The sequence below is a fragment of the Neopsephotus bourkii genome, unplaced genomic scaffold (genome assembly GCF_033783945.1).
Source record: "Neopsephotus bourkii isolate Nb327-2 ecotype Australia unplaced genomic scaffold, CSIRO-AGI_Nbou_v1 NB_940, whole genome shotgun sequence".
Lineage (NCBI taxonomy): Eukaryota > Metazoa > Chordata > Aves > Psittaciformes > Psittacidae > Neopsephotus > Neopsephotus bourkii.
The window spans coordinates 543,355-560,069 of record NW_026901434.1 but is presented as its reverse complement, the minus strand read 5'-3'; the positions used below and the strand labels follow the sequence as shown (position 1 = coordinate 560,069).

The following is a 16,715-nucleotide window of genomic DNA, read 5'->3' as shown; positions in this document are numbered from 1 at the left end:
CCGTGTTCAGGGTTCCCTCACCCAGATAATGCAAGTTTTACACCTACACTTACCCAGCATGGAGGAAAAGTGAGAGCCAGAGGCGGTAGAACTGGTCAGGGACTTCTGGATTTAAGAAAGGGAGAAGTCCACAGACGTCATCCATGCAGTGCACCTAGGGCAGAAGTGTGGTTGTGAAGAGCCAGCCAGCATGGCTCTTTACAAAACCTACTGCAGAGACTGCAGTGAGTTCTGAAAGGGCTCTCCTCCCACTGCTATATCAAGTCCCAGTCCTTGTCTCCAACACCATTACACATGACCCATTCCCTGTGGCAGCTTTATGCCCCCATTCTTCACCCCAACACATGCACAACTGAGACACTGCACTTGCTCACCAATGCAGCAAGAAGGTTCAGTTCTGCCACTGCTTCAGTCCAAGTCCTAAACTGGTCTTCAATGAGGGACAGCTGGCTGTAGTGGCAGCCAGCTCTGCCACTACAGTCTGGATCATCAACTTCCCCAGACTCCAAGTGGGATGGGACACACGACTCCCAATCACACTCCAGCACAACTGCCCCTAGATCTTGCCAAGCCACTAAGGGGAACAGGAGGGGAAAAGGCAGCCATATAACCCCCCCGACTCTTCACTTACTTGAGAGCAGAGTGTTGCTTCTTCATGGAAATAGCCCCGCATAAATTCACAATATTCCCGGGAGGTTATTTCACACCTGGAGGAGGCACAAGTAATCAGAATAAGGAAAACCAAAAATCACACACATGGAAGGTGCAACAGACCATCCTGTGCCCTCCCAGATGACCCACTCCCCGTTGTCTCATCCCATGATCTGCCTATGAGAACTGACGCCTTCAGCTGTCCCTGATGTGCTGTAGTGTCTCTGCAGCAGATGCACTAACACATTCCCAACCTGAGGCCAGTGCTACTCCCCACCGACCCCTCTTGCTTCTCTCCCACAGGCAAGCCTGAGTGACCTTCACAGACTAATGCCCTGCATACAGGGGCTCCAAAACAGGTCCTAAAGCTGAGCTATTTTCAGCTGAGAAAGAGCCACTAGAGCTCTGGGAAGCTGTGTCTCTGGGCCTGGGGGAATCTTGTGCCTCCATAACTGGCACAGTGGAAAGGGGGAGCTAGGCGAAGGGTGTCCTGGTCATGACTTTCGTGGAGAGAAACTTCTTGGAGCAGCACTGATTTTTCATCCTAGCAGGAAAAGCCAGGCCAAAGCACAGGGTAACTAGTCAAGCTGAGAAGCAATGCGAGGAAGCACAGCATCTTCCTCCCTGGCAAACCACAGCAGGTTGTTTCCCGGCATCTCCTGGAGTGCTCAGGGACTCCACACTGCAGCCAATGTAGCCTATTGGAACCAAGCTGGCCATTCCCAAGAAAAAGCACAGAACTCCCCAGTGGAAGTATTTAATCCCTTGGGATCTGAGTCCCTCCAGACTGCAAGGATCAGTTTAGTGAGATACCCTACTGCACTGAAGACTCAGTCTGGCTGTTATCCCCTGCTCATCCCAGAGCCCTTCTCCATCTGGGAGACCTTGTTATGGCTCTCTGCCCAACTCCCCTTCCTAACAGGGTTCTGGGCTGCATGTGGGAAGGCCAAGGAGGACAAATGGCTGCATCTACAAACTGGAAAGGGCACGCTGTGTCTCACCCCAACACCCAGCCCCTCTCCATACAGGTGAAACTCATTACCTTCCTTTGGTCCCAATGCAGCAGGGCCGGCCTGTAATCACACAGTCCATGTGAAGGTGGTTGGTGTAATTCCCAGCACTGTTTTTTGTGCAGATCTGCAAAATGACAACAGGCTGCAGTCAGGCAGCCATGGCTTTGCTTGCTGCCTGGGTAAAGTCAACATGGCCCCTTGGGAAGAAGCCAGTGCTCCCAAGGCCTCCCTGTGACAGTAGGATAGTGCCTGACACTCCATCTGCCCAAGCCACAATCAACACCTCATCTCTGTCAAGGACAAAAAACAGCCCTGAGGCCCAGTTGGTCTCCATCCTTCTGTTACCCTGCCAGGGCCCAGAGCTTTAGCTGGCACAGAGGAACTTTAGCTGTTAGAGGGCTTTAAGCCTTGGCTAGACAAAGCCATGGCTGTCCTGATCCGGTGTCTGTGACAACAAGCAGGAGGCTGCACCAGAGCCCCTGCCCTTCCACCAATACAGCTGTGGCTCTGCACAGTGGGATGCAAATGCCATGTTCCAGCTGCCCAAACATGCTCTGTGCCACCAGCAATGCTCACCGGCCATTTGGTGATGTCATCTGGCCACTCATGTGGCTCCATCGAGGCTGGCTGCTCACACACCCTGCAGCAACACAAAGCAGAGATCAGCCTGGGAAATAACTCCCCAGCACCAGATGCCCCCAGGAACCACCACACTGTCCTTGCGCCCAGGCTGTGGGCCCACAGCTCCCCTCTGTCCCTGGCAAAGGGCTGGTGATATGCTACATCAGATCAGCAAAGGCTGTGCTGATCAAAGCTGCAGCCTCCTTCCAGCGAGCAGAGATCATGGCTCCACAGCACAAAGGCAGCCATCTGAAAGTACACAGGTGCCCAGAACTGGTTCCTTCCCAGGTGGACACAATTCCAAAGGGGGGCATTCAGCAGGTCTCAGCTCTACATCAGCCCATGGTGACTGAGGACAAAGGTGTGCCATGGCACCCAGCAGGGCTCTGGGGCAGAGGTGTGCTGGGAAAGTGACTGCTGTACCCCAGAAAGGAAGCTTGTGTGGGGAGCAGGTGAGGAGGGGGAGAGGGATGAGAAAGGCACCCATAGCTCACAACAGGCCACTGTGCAGGCAAGCAGTCAACAACAATGGAGATTAGGGGTAAGCAGAAATATCATGCTCTGCCTTGGCCCCCCTGAAGCTGTTGGGACAAGCAGGGACATTAGTGACCTGCCCCTTGGTCTCCAGAGCAGCTGCTACCCCATCCAGCAACCAGCTGCTGTGGGACTTCATGCCTCTGACTGTACTGTCACAGCAACCTTGTCCCCACAGGATGGCAGCTGGGCTAATCAGGACCTACCTGGGGTCCTGATGACAAACAGACCCAAACTGCCTCTTGTTTCCTGCCAACATCGGTGTGCTGGGGTGATGGGGCCACTTCACCCACACGGCCAGCGTGGACTGCAGGAAAAGAGGAGAGCTGTCACCATATAGCCCAGAGTGGGAGAAACATCAACAGAAGCGTCCCTGAGCCTGCAGGGACAACACAAAAGGGCCACCACACTCACAGAGCACTCCTCCTCTGAGGTCTGCACACAGCCCGATTTGTCATTCCGCACACAGCAAGCAGAGTGCTTCTCCTTCTCCCGCTTGGCACTGATGAAGCTGTGCACTTGCTGGTCCTGCCTCATGCACGGTGAGAACTTGGCCCCGAGGTGGATCAGGGCCTCCTGGCAGAGATGGAAACACTCAGCTAAGCCATGGGCAGGCAATGATTGGCTGGGACAGAGCAGGCCGGGGGAACTGCAAGGGGTACCCCTATCAGGACTCAAGGGACCAGGGACAAGCCCTACACGATGAAGCTCAACTTCAGACATACTCTCAGTATTCACTTTGAAGAAGTCAAGCCCACAACAAAAGTTCAGGGCTTTCCTTGTCCATGACCCCGGAAAGGCCAGTGCTGTGGCTGGGCAGGGAAAATGGGACACAATAGCCATTCCTAGGGGGAATGGTGTCAGAAAGCTGTCACACCCCATAGAACTCCTGCATTTTCTCTAGCCCATGCTTGGCTTTGCAGGAACAGGGTACAAAGCAGGAGTGCCAGGGCCCAATCTCCAGGTAATCCATTCTTCAGATGGTTGGGGCCAAAAGCACCACCTGCACCCTGTCAATGACAGCAGGCTCTATGGGAGGTCCAACTAGTGAGCATCAAGCTCCAACCCTGGAGTGGCACGGCTGCAGCATGCAGTTCCCCATCAGCCCACCAGCAGTTCCGGGCAATGGCACTCACTGAGCTGGGGCCAATCCAGAAGTTTTCCTGCTGAACGTATTTGACATTTTCATAAACCCCTCTGTTTCGTAAGACCTGCAAGGAGAGAAAGTGAGAGCCCCATGAGCTCCTGCACACAGGGGAGCAGGGTAGGCAGCAGGGGCTGCTGGAAACAGCACCCAGGATGAACAGAAATCCCCACAGCCACAGACTGGGTGCACGGTTCTCTCAAACTGGTCTTTTGCAGGATCACAGATAAACCCCCATCACGGCACGAGCATCTTCATCTTAAGATTTCATTTAAAATGTCTATCTTTGGCTACTTCAAGAAATCCCTGGGCCTGGAGACATGGGGGTGGCTTGAGAGCCTGCAAAAAGCTTCACAGCTCAGAAGCACAAGCAGCATTTGTTGGCAGCATAGGCCCAGGTGCTGGTGACAGTGCTCTGAAAACTGTCAGATACGTAGGCGAGAAGCTCCCCAGGGCATCCCCTGCATGGAGTGAGGACACAGCTGTAGAGATATGTACCTCAGAGACCTTTACCAACAGTGGGAAGGCTACAAACAGCTTCAAGATCAGCTCTCACAGTCAGACAGGTCAGTTTTTCTCCTGGCAGAAGAAAAATCCTGCAACTTTTGTAAAAACTTAGGTTTGAAATATTTCCCTGCTATGAACATCCTTCTGGTCACCAGAAGGGGAACAGGTAGTTTGAAAATGCTCCCAGTGCAGACACAACTAGAGCCTGCAAAGAGCCCACCATGATTTGTGCCAGTTATAATTTGATGTCAGAGCAATGTGGCTGCAGGAGGTACAAGGCAGCACGGGGGCTCGCAGAGATGCTGCAGGCAGCCCCCAAGCACGGATACCCAGCATTCAGCTGTCAAAGCCATCAGACAAGTAGCCAATATGCTGCAGACTACAACACAATCACACTTCTGGCAAGACAGGGGAATTTACTTACTGAATCAACAGTTTCATGTTGCGAGAACCCCACAGGGGCAATGCCGTAGATGCACACAGCGAGGATGGTAATGAGTGAATGCACAAAGGTGACCCAATAAGTGAAGAAAGGCCTGGATGAAGGAAAAAGGAAAAGATCAGAGGCAGAAACCGAGGCACATTACACCTACTCATAGAATACAGGAGAAAAGCTTTTTTTTTTTTTCCCAGGAACCTTAACAGAATCTAAGGTACATGGCCAGGATCTAGGGATGCACAGGATTGGAGGCAATGACATAAGGTCTTGCTGGCACAGACCCCATTTACTCCAACTCCCCCATTACACTGGGCAAGCCACCTTTTTCCAAGAAAACATCCATGAAAACACATAAGCCTGATGCCAAAGTGTGTTGTGTGTCTGAAATAATGACTTTAGGAGAATGATCAGAGGCAGGGATTCAGAGCCTTCCTGTTCTGCAGGACAGTGGTGGTGGGGCAGAGATCTGCAGGCCCTCCAGGTAGCAGAGATACAGACACCTAACGCAGTGTGAGGAGCAGGGTGAGCTCCCAGTGCATGGTGATGCTAACATGCACTGTACTTCAATGGGGAGACTGGGGGAGAGTCTTAGCAGCAGTTTCACCCAACCACCCGGAGGCAGTGGCCTAAGTCACCAGGGGACAACAGCAGTAGATTACTGGTTTTGTTGGGACTGAGTCTATGACTGCAGCTCTCACCTGTGATCATCCATGTCCTCGATCTGCCGCTTGACATAGCTGTCGATGCGTTTGCGGTATGTGCGGTTCGTCAGCTTCCCCACCATGCCCAGGCCATACGGCCTCTTCTCCTTGGCAAAGAGCTTCCTGACAGGGACAGCTATGCGCTGGCCACGCTTCTGTGGGCTGACACTCACCACCTCCTGCCGCAAGCGGACCTTGGGCTGTGCCAGGGCCCCATCCTTCTGCTTCCTCCAGCCTCGCTCCAGTGGGCTGCAATAAAAACCGGGATAGCAGTGGTTTCCTTCTGCATGGCACAGCAATGGGGATCAGCCCTTCCCTGGTCTTTGGTGGCAGCAGACCCTGTCTTTCCCACCACAGCTGAGCTGAGCAGCAGCTAATGGCAGACAAGATGCCATGGAGTAGAAGCTGTATTTCAAAGGGTTACCCAGTGTCAGTTGCTGCAAGTGCAGGACTGCACACTGAAGGCATATAAGGCAGCTGTGCCACACTAAGCCCCATCAATGAGGAGCTCTCAAGGCTTTAAAGAACTGTTTCAGCAACAGGATAAAATGGGGAGGCTGCATCTGGGCACATCTGCAGCCTCACACACATCTATTTCTTCCTCTGCTTCATTCCTCTTACTCTACCCTCTGCTATGAAATGGAAGCATAGTTTAGCCCAGCATTGGAAATCCCTACTCCTAAAGCACTTTACTGTGACTGAGCTGGCAAGTTAAACCCCCATGCACACCAAATCAGACAGAGGAGAAGAGCAGGAATCCAAGCAGCTTCCCTGACCAAGAAAGTGACACTGTCACGTACTGTAAGCTGTGCCAGTTACCTCTCACAATCTGCCTCCCATTCCTCCCTTTATTTGCACCAGTGCATGCATTCCTGGGAAAATAACAAAACCAGGCTTCAACAACATACTAAAAATCCCAAGCAGCACTGTCTAAAACAGAGTATGTGATGAACATTGCACAAGCTGCTGGTGAACAGTACCTGCTTTGGAAATCTCACTATATTCAGATGGTTTTGTGTTTCTTTGCTCTTTAACAGCAGTCTGTAGGTCAGGTCTGCAGCATTCAGACTCTGACCAAAAAAACCCTACCTACCATTTCACCTTTGCTCACTGCCAAGCAACATGGTAGGTATGTCCCTCACACGCACTCTAGTCTAATTTACCTTCTCTGGCTTTCTAAACAACCCCCTCTGCACAAAGATAACAGTTTTCAGAAGTGGTCAGACAATCCAGCTGACAGACTTTGTTCTAGAAGATCAGCATCTTGGAGGGATCATGAAGTATGGACAAGTAACAACACGAGGGAGAATCTGAACCTCCTCAGCCAAAAATACTGATGTGAAACTTCAGCTACTTTCAAGGTTGCACCTTGCAGAAGATGCATTTTTATAAAGCTGAAAGCCCCAGCTTCCCTTTGGGAAGCCCTTCTCTGACAGAAAGTGCAGATTTCACTGCAGCCTGCTCTTGCCCCAAGAGTTCAAGTGGTTTCTGTGCTATGGACATGCTGGTTCCTAATATTTTCAGTGCTGGGCTATCTGCCTATGCCAAAATAAACACCCAGCCACCTAAAAGGACACCCAACTACGACTCTGGTAATAGTTCTCTGCAGTGTGAAAGAAATGCATTTTCCTCAGTAAATAAAACTATTTAAGGAGATGCAAATGGAGACAAGAAGACTGAGACCGTCTCAGAGGAGTGACAACAAACTCCCACCTTTTGCCGCTTCCACTTATGTTAAGACTGAGTCAAATTCTTGGAAACACTTGAAGGGAAAGCGCCAACACAGCAAGATGGGCTGTGAACAGCAGAACCACAACAAGGACCTCCCTGTCTGCTCCACGTTCACACCCAGCAGAACTCTCTGATGGGGTGAGCTGTCAACTAAGCTAGAGCTGACTCGGAAACAACACAGGGCTATTACTCAGTACCAGTTACTCAGGTGGAAAAAATCTAGGCATATGGTACAGTACCACCCACATATTTGTAGGGCTCTCAGCATCAGTGCCACACCTTTCTCTCATTTCAAGTGAGGAATGTAGCCCAGCTCGACACTCAGCAATGCTTCACACCACTCCTTGGAGCAAGGCAACAGCTCCTGGTGACTGTGGCAACGGCAACAGCCTTCTTGTCTTTGCTACATTCTCCATAGCCGAAGGCTGGGCCCCCAGCATCCTCACAGCTGAATAAGAGTGTCTTTTGCTTCTTCAAGGCATGATACAGTCTCTGAAACACATTAGGTGAGGCTGGAAGTTGCTGGAGAGACTGCAGAGGTGGCCTCAGAGTCACCTTTCACATGCATGGGTAGCTGGGGCAGGAGGTCTTGAACTGGCCTTACAGAAAACCCATTATTGCACTGGTCTGGGCTCTGCACTGAACCACAGTACTTGGATACTGGCTTCCTCTCTGACTATTCCACTCTGAACAGGTTGGCCACCCCATGTTAGGTTTTGGCAGCTTCCAGGAGGATACTCACAGTAGCAAGTGGCTTCTTTCGAGCTCATTTTTGTCCAAGGCCCCTCCTGTGAGATCTGTCTGATCCTGGGGTTTCACCTCTGCATCTTTGATTGCAGCTTCTGATGGTGATTCAAACACTTCATCTGGGTAAGTAGAGAGCTCCTCATGAAGGACTCCTTCCTGGGAAGAGAAACAGAAGTCCCATCAGAAGAAGCCAGCGCCACATTAAGACACCAGCCCTGGCACAAAGCAGTGCTGCTCTCCACAATGCAGTCCTGCTGGACCTCAAGTCCTGTACTGCCTCTGCTGCCAGTACCACACCAGAGCCCTGCCCCTCACCCGAGCAAAGAAAGAAGTGTCAAGCTCATCTGGAAAATCCACTGTGTCCTCCTCCAGGAAACTTGCTGGGGTGAAACTGCGCCGCTGAGCTCTCCTCAGGGTGCTGTCCTTCACTGAGCGCCCCTGCAGCCACAGGAAGAAAACTGCATCAAGCCACTGAGAAATCTGAACCCCAGGCACATGCAGGGTCACCCCACAGGGAGCCCAAGCATTGAGCTGGTTCACACTTGTGTGTGGAGCACAGGAGACCTGCTGATGCACAGCACCTTCCTGGTGAGACTCACAGGTGTTACCCCACTTCTCAATCCACAGTGCCCATCTCCCATGTGGTGAGGCTTGCAACGTGCTCCTCTACCATGTATTGTACAATGCTGACCAAACCAAAGTGATAGGTGGTACTAGGCACAGCAAAAAGGTCCCTGGGCTCAGGAAAGCAGATACATGGGAGGACGAAGAGACTTGCACAGTAACAGCCTCAGGTACTTCTGATCTTCCATGATCACTGACCAGCTGCAGATGGACTGCCAAGAGGTCCAGGCAGGCTGAACTGGACCTGATGGAACTCTCTTAAGGTGGCTGGCTGTGGGAATCAAAGCCTTCAGGCCAATAAAGGGAAAACAATACCTGTACCAAAACCAGCTATCATCCCTACTTTTTGCAAATCCTGCCTCCTAGGCACGTGGCTGAAACAGAACAGGAGAAGGCTCAGTTTCTTCCCTTCCACCACTGCTCTCCCATCCTCTCCACTCAGAAGCTCCTTCCCTCTTTCCTTCTCTCAGGACTGAGCTCCATCCCGCCCCCAGACTGGTGCCTGTGCCTGCCCCCACAGACAGTACCTTCACCAAAGCTGCAGCTGCTCGGAAACTCATTTTAGCGACAGATTCCCGTTTCCGCCGCCGTGGAAGGCGGTTGAACCCTGAGCGGGAGCTGGTGAAGGAGCAGAGCGATGTGGCACCGGGTGTTATCGGTGTGTGTGGGATGCTGAAGCCATCGTTGTCATCAGCCATGCGAAAAGCTCGGCCGCGGGCCAAGGGGTCTATGATCTGCAGAGAGAAGCAGCCCATCAGTCCACTCACACCCAAACCCTTCCCTACCAAGCCCTCCTCCCTCCAAGCAAAAGTCTTGAGACCATGACAGTGACCTGGTTCCCAGGACTGACCAAGAACCAGGCTGGACAGACCAACAAGATTCCACGATAGGGAGACACGGAATAACCTGTTGCAAGCTAAGCCCTAGTTGTAAGCCTCAAACCTAAGCCCTCAAGCCTCTCACCTTGCCTTCCCTTCTCCCCACCTTTTTTTGCCTTTTCTTTTGTTGGTGATTGATTATTTTCACCCAGAATGTTCCCGGTGCTTACAGGAGACTCCAAACCTCCTTCAGCCCTTCCTGAGCTCTTGGTTCTATTCATCTCCTGTGCCAGTGAGGTCCACAGAGAATGTGCTGTCTGAACAGGAGTTTGAGAAATCCCTGGAAACAGCCATGCTCTTTCTCCAGCTAGTTTCCTTTCTGATACAGGACAGCCCAGGACTTAAACAGTATCCTATTGAAGCTTAACTGTATATTTACATCTGCTTCCATTAATTAAGTTCTAACAGCTGGAAAAAGCAGGCAACCTTCCAGGAGCTGCAAGCCCTTCTATGGGACTCTTCAGGCCAAAGCTCTCGCTTCTTCCAAACATATAAACCAACCTAATGAAAATATTGCCCTCAGCCACAAACCTTCCCTCTGTCCTTACATCATCACAGCTGTGGTTTCTGTAAGACTCCTATGCTTTATTCTAATGTTTTACAAGCTTTTTTTTAACCTGCAGTTGAACACTCAACACAAAGCTTTATAGGCTTACACCTACTGATACCATGTTCTGATTTCATGTAGCCCAGGTAGAGCCCAACAGTATTTCTGAGTCTCCTATGACCAAAGACACTGCAAGACACTCTTATTAGCTAGTAAGAAATCAGGAAAGAGCACAACAAGGTGAAATTTGATTGAAAGATGCACAAAATGCTCTGCTTCAGTGACACAGCCAGGCTTCAGGTCACAGACTAACCTGCTTTCACATTTGTTTCCCTACTTGCCCAGGTTGCAGTGGTGCTCACTAATGCACAGTAATCAACCCCATGGGTTACTATCACTGAATGGAGCAGAGGGATATTGTGGCTTAGTTCTGAAGTGCTTGTCACTGTACATGCTTCACTGGGTCTTGTTCCCTGGGGTCACACTTGAAGGTAGGGAGGAGGGAATTAGGAGATGCCATTTGCAGGCACTCAACACCATTTGTGAGGACCTGTAAGCAGAGCTGTAGTACTGTTAATACAAAAGACACCTTCCAAATTCTTGAAACAGCCAGATATATAAGAGGAGAGTAGCTGCGCTTCTGCCTGCATTCTGCTTGGGTCAAGGATCCACTAGGCAATTGTCCTGAGTGATACCAGGTCTGTTGCTGTGTATCTGGGTCCAGGGTACTGGCCAATCTGTGTACAACAGAATTCTGCCCTTGAAAAATGGCAGCAAAACCCCCAAGCTGAGCGCTCTTGGACATGGTGCACATATCTAATCACCACCATAGTTCACACCATGACAAACACTGCTCTAAGCCTACCACCAAAACAGCTGAGGGACCTCAGCCAAAGAGACCTGAGAGAAGGAAGGAGCCTGCCAAACTGCATCTGAGACTTGAGAAGTGTCTGAGCACAGAGCCCAGACATGTTGAGGCAGAACTAAGCCCGCAGATAGGTCACAGCTGCCAAAGTGGTAAAGACACTGTGCAGGGAACTCCTGATGGCCTTGAATCTGTCCCAGATTACTCACCTTTTGCATGCCCAGCTGGCAGGGTCCAACATACAGTGGAGGAGGAGTCTCTGTGCTTGTTAGAGAAATATTGTCCTGACTGGGCAAGTCCATTTCTCGGATGACCTGAGGTTTCAGCTTCCCATACCGCAGACTGCAGTGGCGGAGGCTCTTTCTCTGCCATTTCTGAGTAGCGTCACTGTCTTTGCTCACCCCAAACCAGTCCGCTGTGCCTCTGAAAGATGCCAGCATACAAGTGCAAAGAGGTATTATGTTTGCTTGGACTACGCACATGAGAAGTCCAAAGCCTTGGTGATCTCTTCCAGCCCAGCCCAATTTAAGGACACACAGAATTCTTCCCCATGAGCATCTCACAGCCTGCCCTCAGCTGGTTTTAGCAACCTGACAGATGCTGGCCAGAAATGTTGAACCATTAACAGCATTCTGTCTCTTAAGACAGAAGAAAAATGACAGGAGAGATACATGACAGGGGAGATTTGCTGTGTGGAAAGAACAGTTTGTTCTTATTTTTTCTAAAAAGGAAGAAAGAGATGGAACAGAAACTCAGAAAAGAACTTGGTGGAATTTAAAAACCCATCTATTGAAAACACTTACCATCTCCAGGGCATCTGTACATCACCATTGTGGGATTGCACTGTTCCATGGCTCTGGAGCTTCTCCCAAGAGCCACCAGAATTCACTGTTCTCCCCCATCCTCCCCCACACTCTCAGGATACTCCCAACTTCTCCATCTCATGCTGCAGGATTTCTATCCTGCTCAAAGGTAACAAATGTTTCCTCTGGTCCTGATCTCTGCTAAGGCAAACACACACAGCTCTAAGCTGCTGGTTGCAGAGGCAGGAGCACAAGGTTGCAGCCTTGAGGTAGGTCTGCTGCCAAGTGGCTGCTGTCACAGAAGAGCAGTTGATCAGAAGCAAAATCCCAAGGAAGGCAGAGAGGGAGCAAATAAGTCAGACTAACAACCTACTTCAAATAAAGCAGGGCAGCTGATACCCTACACCTACAAAGATCAGCACAGCCCTGCCAACCTTTTCCCACTGTGATTAATTTTTCCTCAGAAGATGACAAGCTGCGTCAGCCTACAGTTGTCTGGCCCAGGTGTCAAAACCTGAAACTCCTTCCAAGCCAAATCCCATGTCCTGGCCTCAGACCCCCTGCTCAGGAGCAGGATTTCCAGCTGCTGAGAAGCAAGACCTCCCAGATCACAAAGGGATTATGAAAAGATATACTGGAATAAAGGCTGCATTAAATCTAGAATTAGGTCACACACAAGGGAACTGAGTCACTGCACTACAGACAGGGAAGTATTCTCGTGTTTTGTACAACACCAAGTAAAAACCATCAACCAACAAGTGAAGATGTCTTGCCCCCGTGTAAAAAGATGTGAAATCCACAGCCTTTCCAGCTAAAATCTCCAGATGCAAACCAGCACACATTGCCCTCAGCCTCTCCAGAGGATCCAGAACAGATCCTTTGGCTAGTGTGAGGTTACGTGGGCAACTGCTGGATCTCACCTGACCTCACTGACCCAACTGTCTTCAAATGCCTCCAGCAAGTCCAGAGGGGCCAGACTTCACAGAGCTACAGGCATGTCTCAGAGTACTGCTCTGCTTCCACAGACCCACATCTCGTCAGAGCAATCTCCCTCTGGAGCAGAAGGGTCAGCACCTGGCCTGACAGACCCAAACCAAGCCTACAGCACAGAGGTGATGCTCTGGCTATGCAGATGCAGCACAACACACACCACAAAACAGTCTTGCAACTCAGAGGGCTTCTCATACACAGCTGTAACCAATATTTCATCAAGAAGGTGACCTTGGGTAACAAGTCCATACATCCCCATGTATGGGGATACATACATACATACATCCCCTCAGCGGAAAAAGTTTGAGGGTCATTTGTGCCATATGAGCCTCTTGATGAATGGCCCATTTTACCAACAGCAGAGCCTCAAAGTCCTCTGAAACTGTGCTCCCACTAATCTGGAAGGACAAGCACCACCACAGCTGTTTTGTACTGCAAGGACCACTCCTGAACTGCCATAGACAACACTGGGCCAGAGTAAAGGGCTGTACTACTCTCTGATCATAGTCAAGATAGGCCAGGAGAGCTGACTATGGTTTAGGGTATCTGGGAAGATACTGAATGCCTGTGTCCAGCTGGGGAGCCCCATCACACCCTACGCACTGTAACAAGGAATAAACCAGCATCAGAGGTCAGCTCTTGCTCTTCTATTGCACTGAGCTAACTAGCTCTGAAAGCCTAAAACCAATAAGCAGTTGCCAAAGGTGGACACAGTGCCAGAATGAGGAAGATAGGACAGGAATGGACTCCTCAGCCAGTCCACTCTAGGTCCAGTCCTCGCCGTGCACAAAGTCACATTTTCTGTCTCATTTAAAAGTCTACTAAGCTCCAGTCTTGGAGTGGTGGTTGATGGGCCATTGTGGCTCCTGGAGTGCCTCATCTCCTTGGTGCTAACTAAACGAAGACCTCTACCTCAAAGAAAACACAGTCATATTTGGATTAGAACAAGCCATATTGTCAACAATGAATGAGTGGATGTCCTATTCCATTCCCAGCTTCTGAGCCCCGTCTGGACCAACATAACTAGCATCTGTTCAGTGCTGCTTCCTCTCCTTCCCCTTCTGCCCCAAGGAGGCTTTAGGACCAACATATGCATACACCACATGTTGCATTGATACTAGCAAAGGCAGGCTGAGCTGTGGCTGCCCTGGGGAGATATTCCAGCTGTGGTGAACACCAGGAGGTTGACAGCTTGTTAGGAAAGGCAGGAGGGAGTGAGGCTGGCGGGTGGACAGCTTGTTAGTCCATGCTACTTATTGACAGCTGCCTACACATTTAGTAGGAGTGACAATTGGTTTTTGTTAGAAGCGCACATGAACTTTCTCACTCCAGTCTGTTTGCAGGCCTCCTGGCCAGCCCTGGGAAGGCAGCACAGTCCCAGCAACAGAGAGGATCTGTGCAGGTCACAACAGCCCTTGCACACACATGCAGGGGTGGGTTTCACACTCAGTGCTACCAGTACCTGAAAAACGATCGGGGCAGGGACTGCCGCTTTCTCAGGGAACTCCTGCCCACCCGGTGCCCCTGAGCGGGCAGGGTCTGACTCCTCTGAAACCGTACCTGTCTGCTGCAAAGAAAAGACAGCTGAAGGCAGGGAACTTGTAGGGCTGTGCAGGGGAGCAGCCACCTGCATCCAACACTTCCCCATCTTCTTCCATAGCCCCATCCACAGCAGTACATGACAGCGGCTTCCACCTGAGAGCATGACCTCAGAGAAACAACCAAACTCAAGCCACACAACGGCACCTTTGAACTCAGGAGGCTGCTGAATCCTTTTGGTGCATCTGCACCTCTGACGTACGCCTTCCATTGCTCTTGAAGATACCAGGGATACTGCAATCTACCTCAACCCCTAGATCTCTATGATCTGCCTTCTGCGCAGAATCCCAGGTACAGATCCCACTGGTTGGCTTTGGACACTTTTGTATCTGCTCAGATACAGGTTTCTGCTGCCACAGGAAGTGCCCTGGGCCCCTTCGGGCTGACCCTGACAGGATCTTGCCCAGTGGACCTGTCTCACATCTGTCTGCTGCCTTGCATGGACATCTTGGATACCCCAGGAGACTGGAAGTAGTGTTAGCTATACTCAGGCACATGAATAACTCCCATGTCATCTGTAAGACTTGACCTTAGGCTCCCTAATGTATCCTCCAAGCCCCAGGGAACAAGATGGTGTGGAGTCCTGCTGCCAGAAAAGTTTCACATCCTGAGGGCTGTGTTAAGCAGAAAACCTAGCAGTCAGCTTCACTGGACTCAGGAAACAAATCTCCAGGATAGTTCTACAGATGCATGGTCTGCAATTCCCCACTGCCTCCCTACCTCTGCTAAACAGAGCACATGCTTTTAGGCCTTCCCTTGGTACTTTCCAGATCCCTATCCCTGTTTCTGATTCACTTCTTTCATGCTTTTATTGCTAATGTTATGTCATGTGTGCATTTCCTGCAGTTCTGCCCATTGGAAAGTCTTTCCCACTGCTGCACCTGCTCTCCTACCCACATCCCACAGCACTCTGTAGACATTGCTCACAAACTGAGTCCTCCAGGAGGAAGAGCACTGGATCTCCCCCATGCTGCACAACAGCCTGCATGAAACAATCAGCACTGCAAAACAGCAATGACCCCACCACATACATACTCTGAGCAGGAGACTCTCAGGATGTCACAGGCTCTGTTGGTGCAACAGCCACACGTCTGCCTGCTGCCCCAGTGCTAGGCAAGACGTTAGCATCTCCCTCAGCTGGAGCTTCACCACCACCATCCAGCACTCCTCCTTTACTCACTGTAGTTCTATATGCCTCCTCTGTCTTATAATATAGTAGCACTGGGAGCAAATTTGTTCTCCCAGCACTAAAGTTGTTTGCAGTTCCCCAACCTCTCCACCCTACACAAAAGCTGTTGTTGTGAGGACCTCTGGGGAAGAAGGTTACCATGGCCCTGCCACACAATGCTTCTTGTCAGGGCCTTTCCAGCACCATCCCAGGATATCCCCTCAGCCTTGATATGCTCTTTCCCAGTTGTCCTGGCAAGGAGCGGGACAAGGTCAGCAGATACTGCTTCATGGCTCAGTCCTCCCAACATCACAAGAAGCAGGATCACAGAGAGCTGCTGTGGGAGAGCTTCACTATCAAGACAGCTGGGGAATGTCTGAGGCAAAGGGAAACACTGTGTGGGAGGTAAGTCCCATAGCTGAAAAGTTGCTTCTCTGTAAGTGGGCGAAACGTAGCTGACTGGAAGTACCCCTGACCTGTGGAGCTCCAGGGATGCTCCTGGGATCCAGGCAGGTCTGACACTCTGCCAGAGATACAAGCCAGGCATCTCAGGAGAGCAGCTGGGAGAGCCACTCCCTTTGGATAAACTGGGATAAGCCTTTGCCATTGGGAGGGATGGAGCATCGGCTCTGGGGCTGAGTTTCAGAGAACCCTGGATCTTGGGGACAAATGATAACCCTCTGTAAAGGCATGGGGGATAGGACCCAGACAGCCTCTCCTTACTCCCCATCACCCCCCATAACCACCTCAAGGACCATCAATGAACTAATGCTAGGATCCAATCTGCGGAGAGTCATGCACTGCTTAGGATGGGCTTCTGTTTCCCTCAGCAATCATATGCTCTCAGATACAAAGCAAGGCCAGCTCACTGCTTCATACAGTCATAGCTAAACATCATGGCCTGGGGTATCCTGTTACTCTGAAACAGCCAGCTCCCTGGGGAATAGGGACAGACAATATTTGTCTCTAAGTGACACTGTCCTGATCACCACAATCTTCCTCCCAGGACCTATCTCCTTACTTAACTAAACACAGGCTATATAGCACCCATGGGCTTATGTACTGGGGACCTATTTGTACCCATCCTCTTCTGCAACCTCATGATAGATAACAAGAAAGACAGCCTAATCTTGCTGTGATACACCTCTGAAGT

The 16,715-nt window shown here is 50.8% G+C and overlaps 1 protein-coding gene across 5 annotated transcripts in view; it reads right to left on the bottom strand.

The window, feature by feature from the left end:
* RHBDF1 (rhomboid 5 homolog 1) overlaps positions 1-16,715 on the bottom strand; it is a 36,914-nt gene that overhangs the window by 1,920 nt on the left and 18,279 nt on the right. For 2 of the 5 annotated variants that reach the window (XM_061358210.1, XM_061358211.1), the window contains exons 4-17: positions 14,258-14,362; positions 11,212-11,425; positions 9,240-9,446; positions 8,404-8,526; positions 8,084-8,244; positions 5,608-5,859; positions 4,895-5,006; positions 3,956-4,030; positions 3,234-3,395; positions 3,026-3,126; positions 2,241-2,304; positions 1,694-1,788; positions 632-707; positions 54-154 (exon numbers count right to left, since the gene is read on the bottom strand). In XM_061358210.1, the coding sequence (XP_061214194.1) occupies positions 54-154; positions 632-707; positions 1,694-1,788; positions 2,241-2,304; positions 3,026-3,126; positions 3,234-3,395; positions 3,956-4,030; positions 4,895-5,006; positions 5,608-5,859; positions 8,084-8,244; positions 8,404-8,526; positions 9,240-9,446; positions 11,212-11,425; positions 14,258-14,362 (1,848 nt within the window). Of the gene's footprint in view, positions 1-53; positions 155-631; positions 708-1,693; positions 1,789-2,240; positions 2,305-3,025; positions 3,127-3,233; positions 3,396-3,955; positions 4,031-4,894; positions 5,007-5,607; positions 5,860-8,083; positions 8,245-8,403; positions 8,527-9,239; positions 9,447-11,211; positions 11,426-11,805; positions 12,762-14,257; positions 14,363-16,715 lie in introns of those variants that run through there. The other 3 variants (XM_061358208.1, XM_061358213.1, XM_061358212.1) reach the window with 3 other exon arrangements.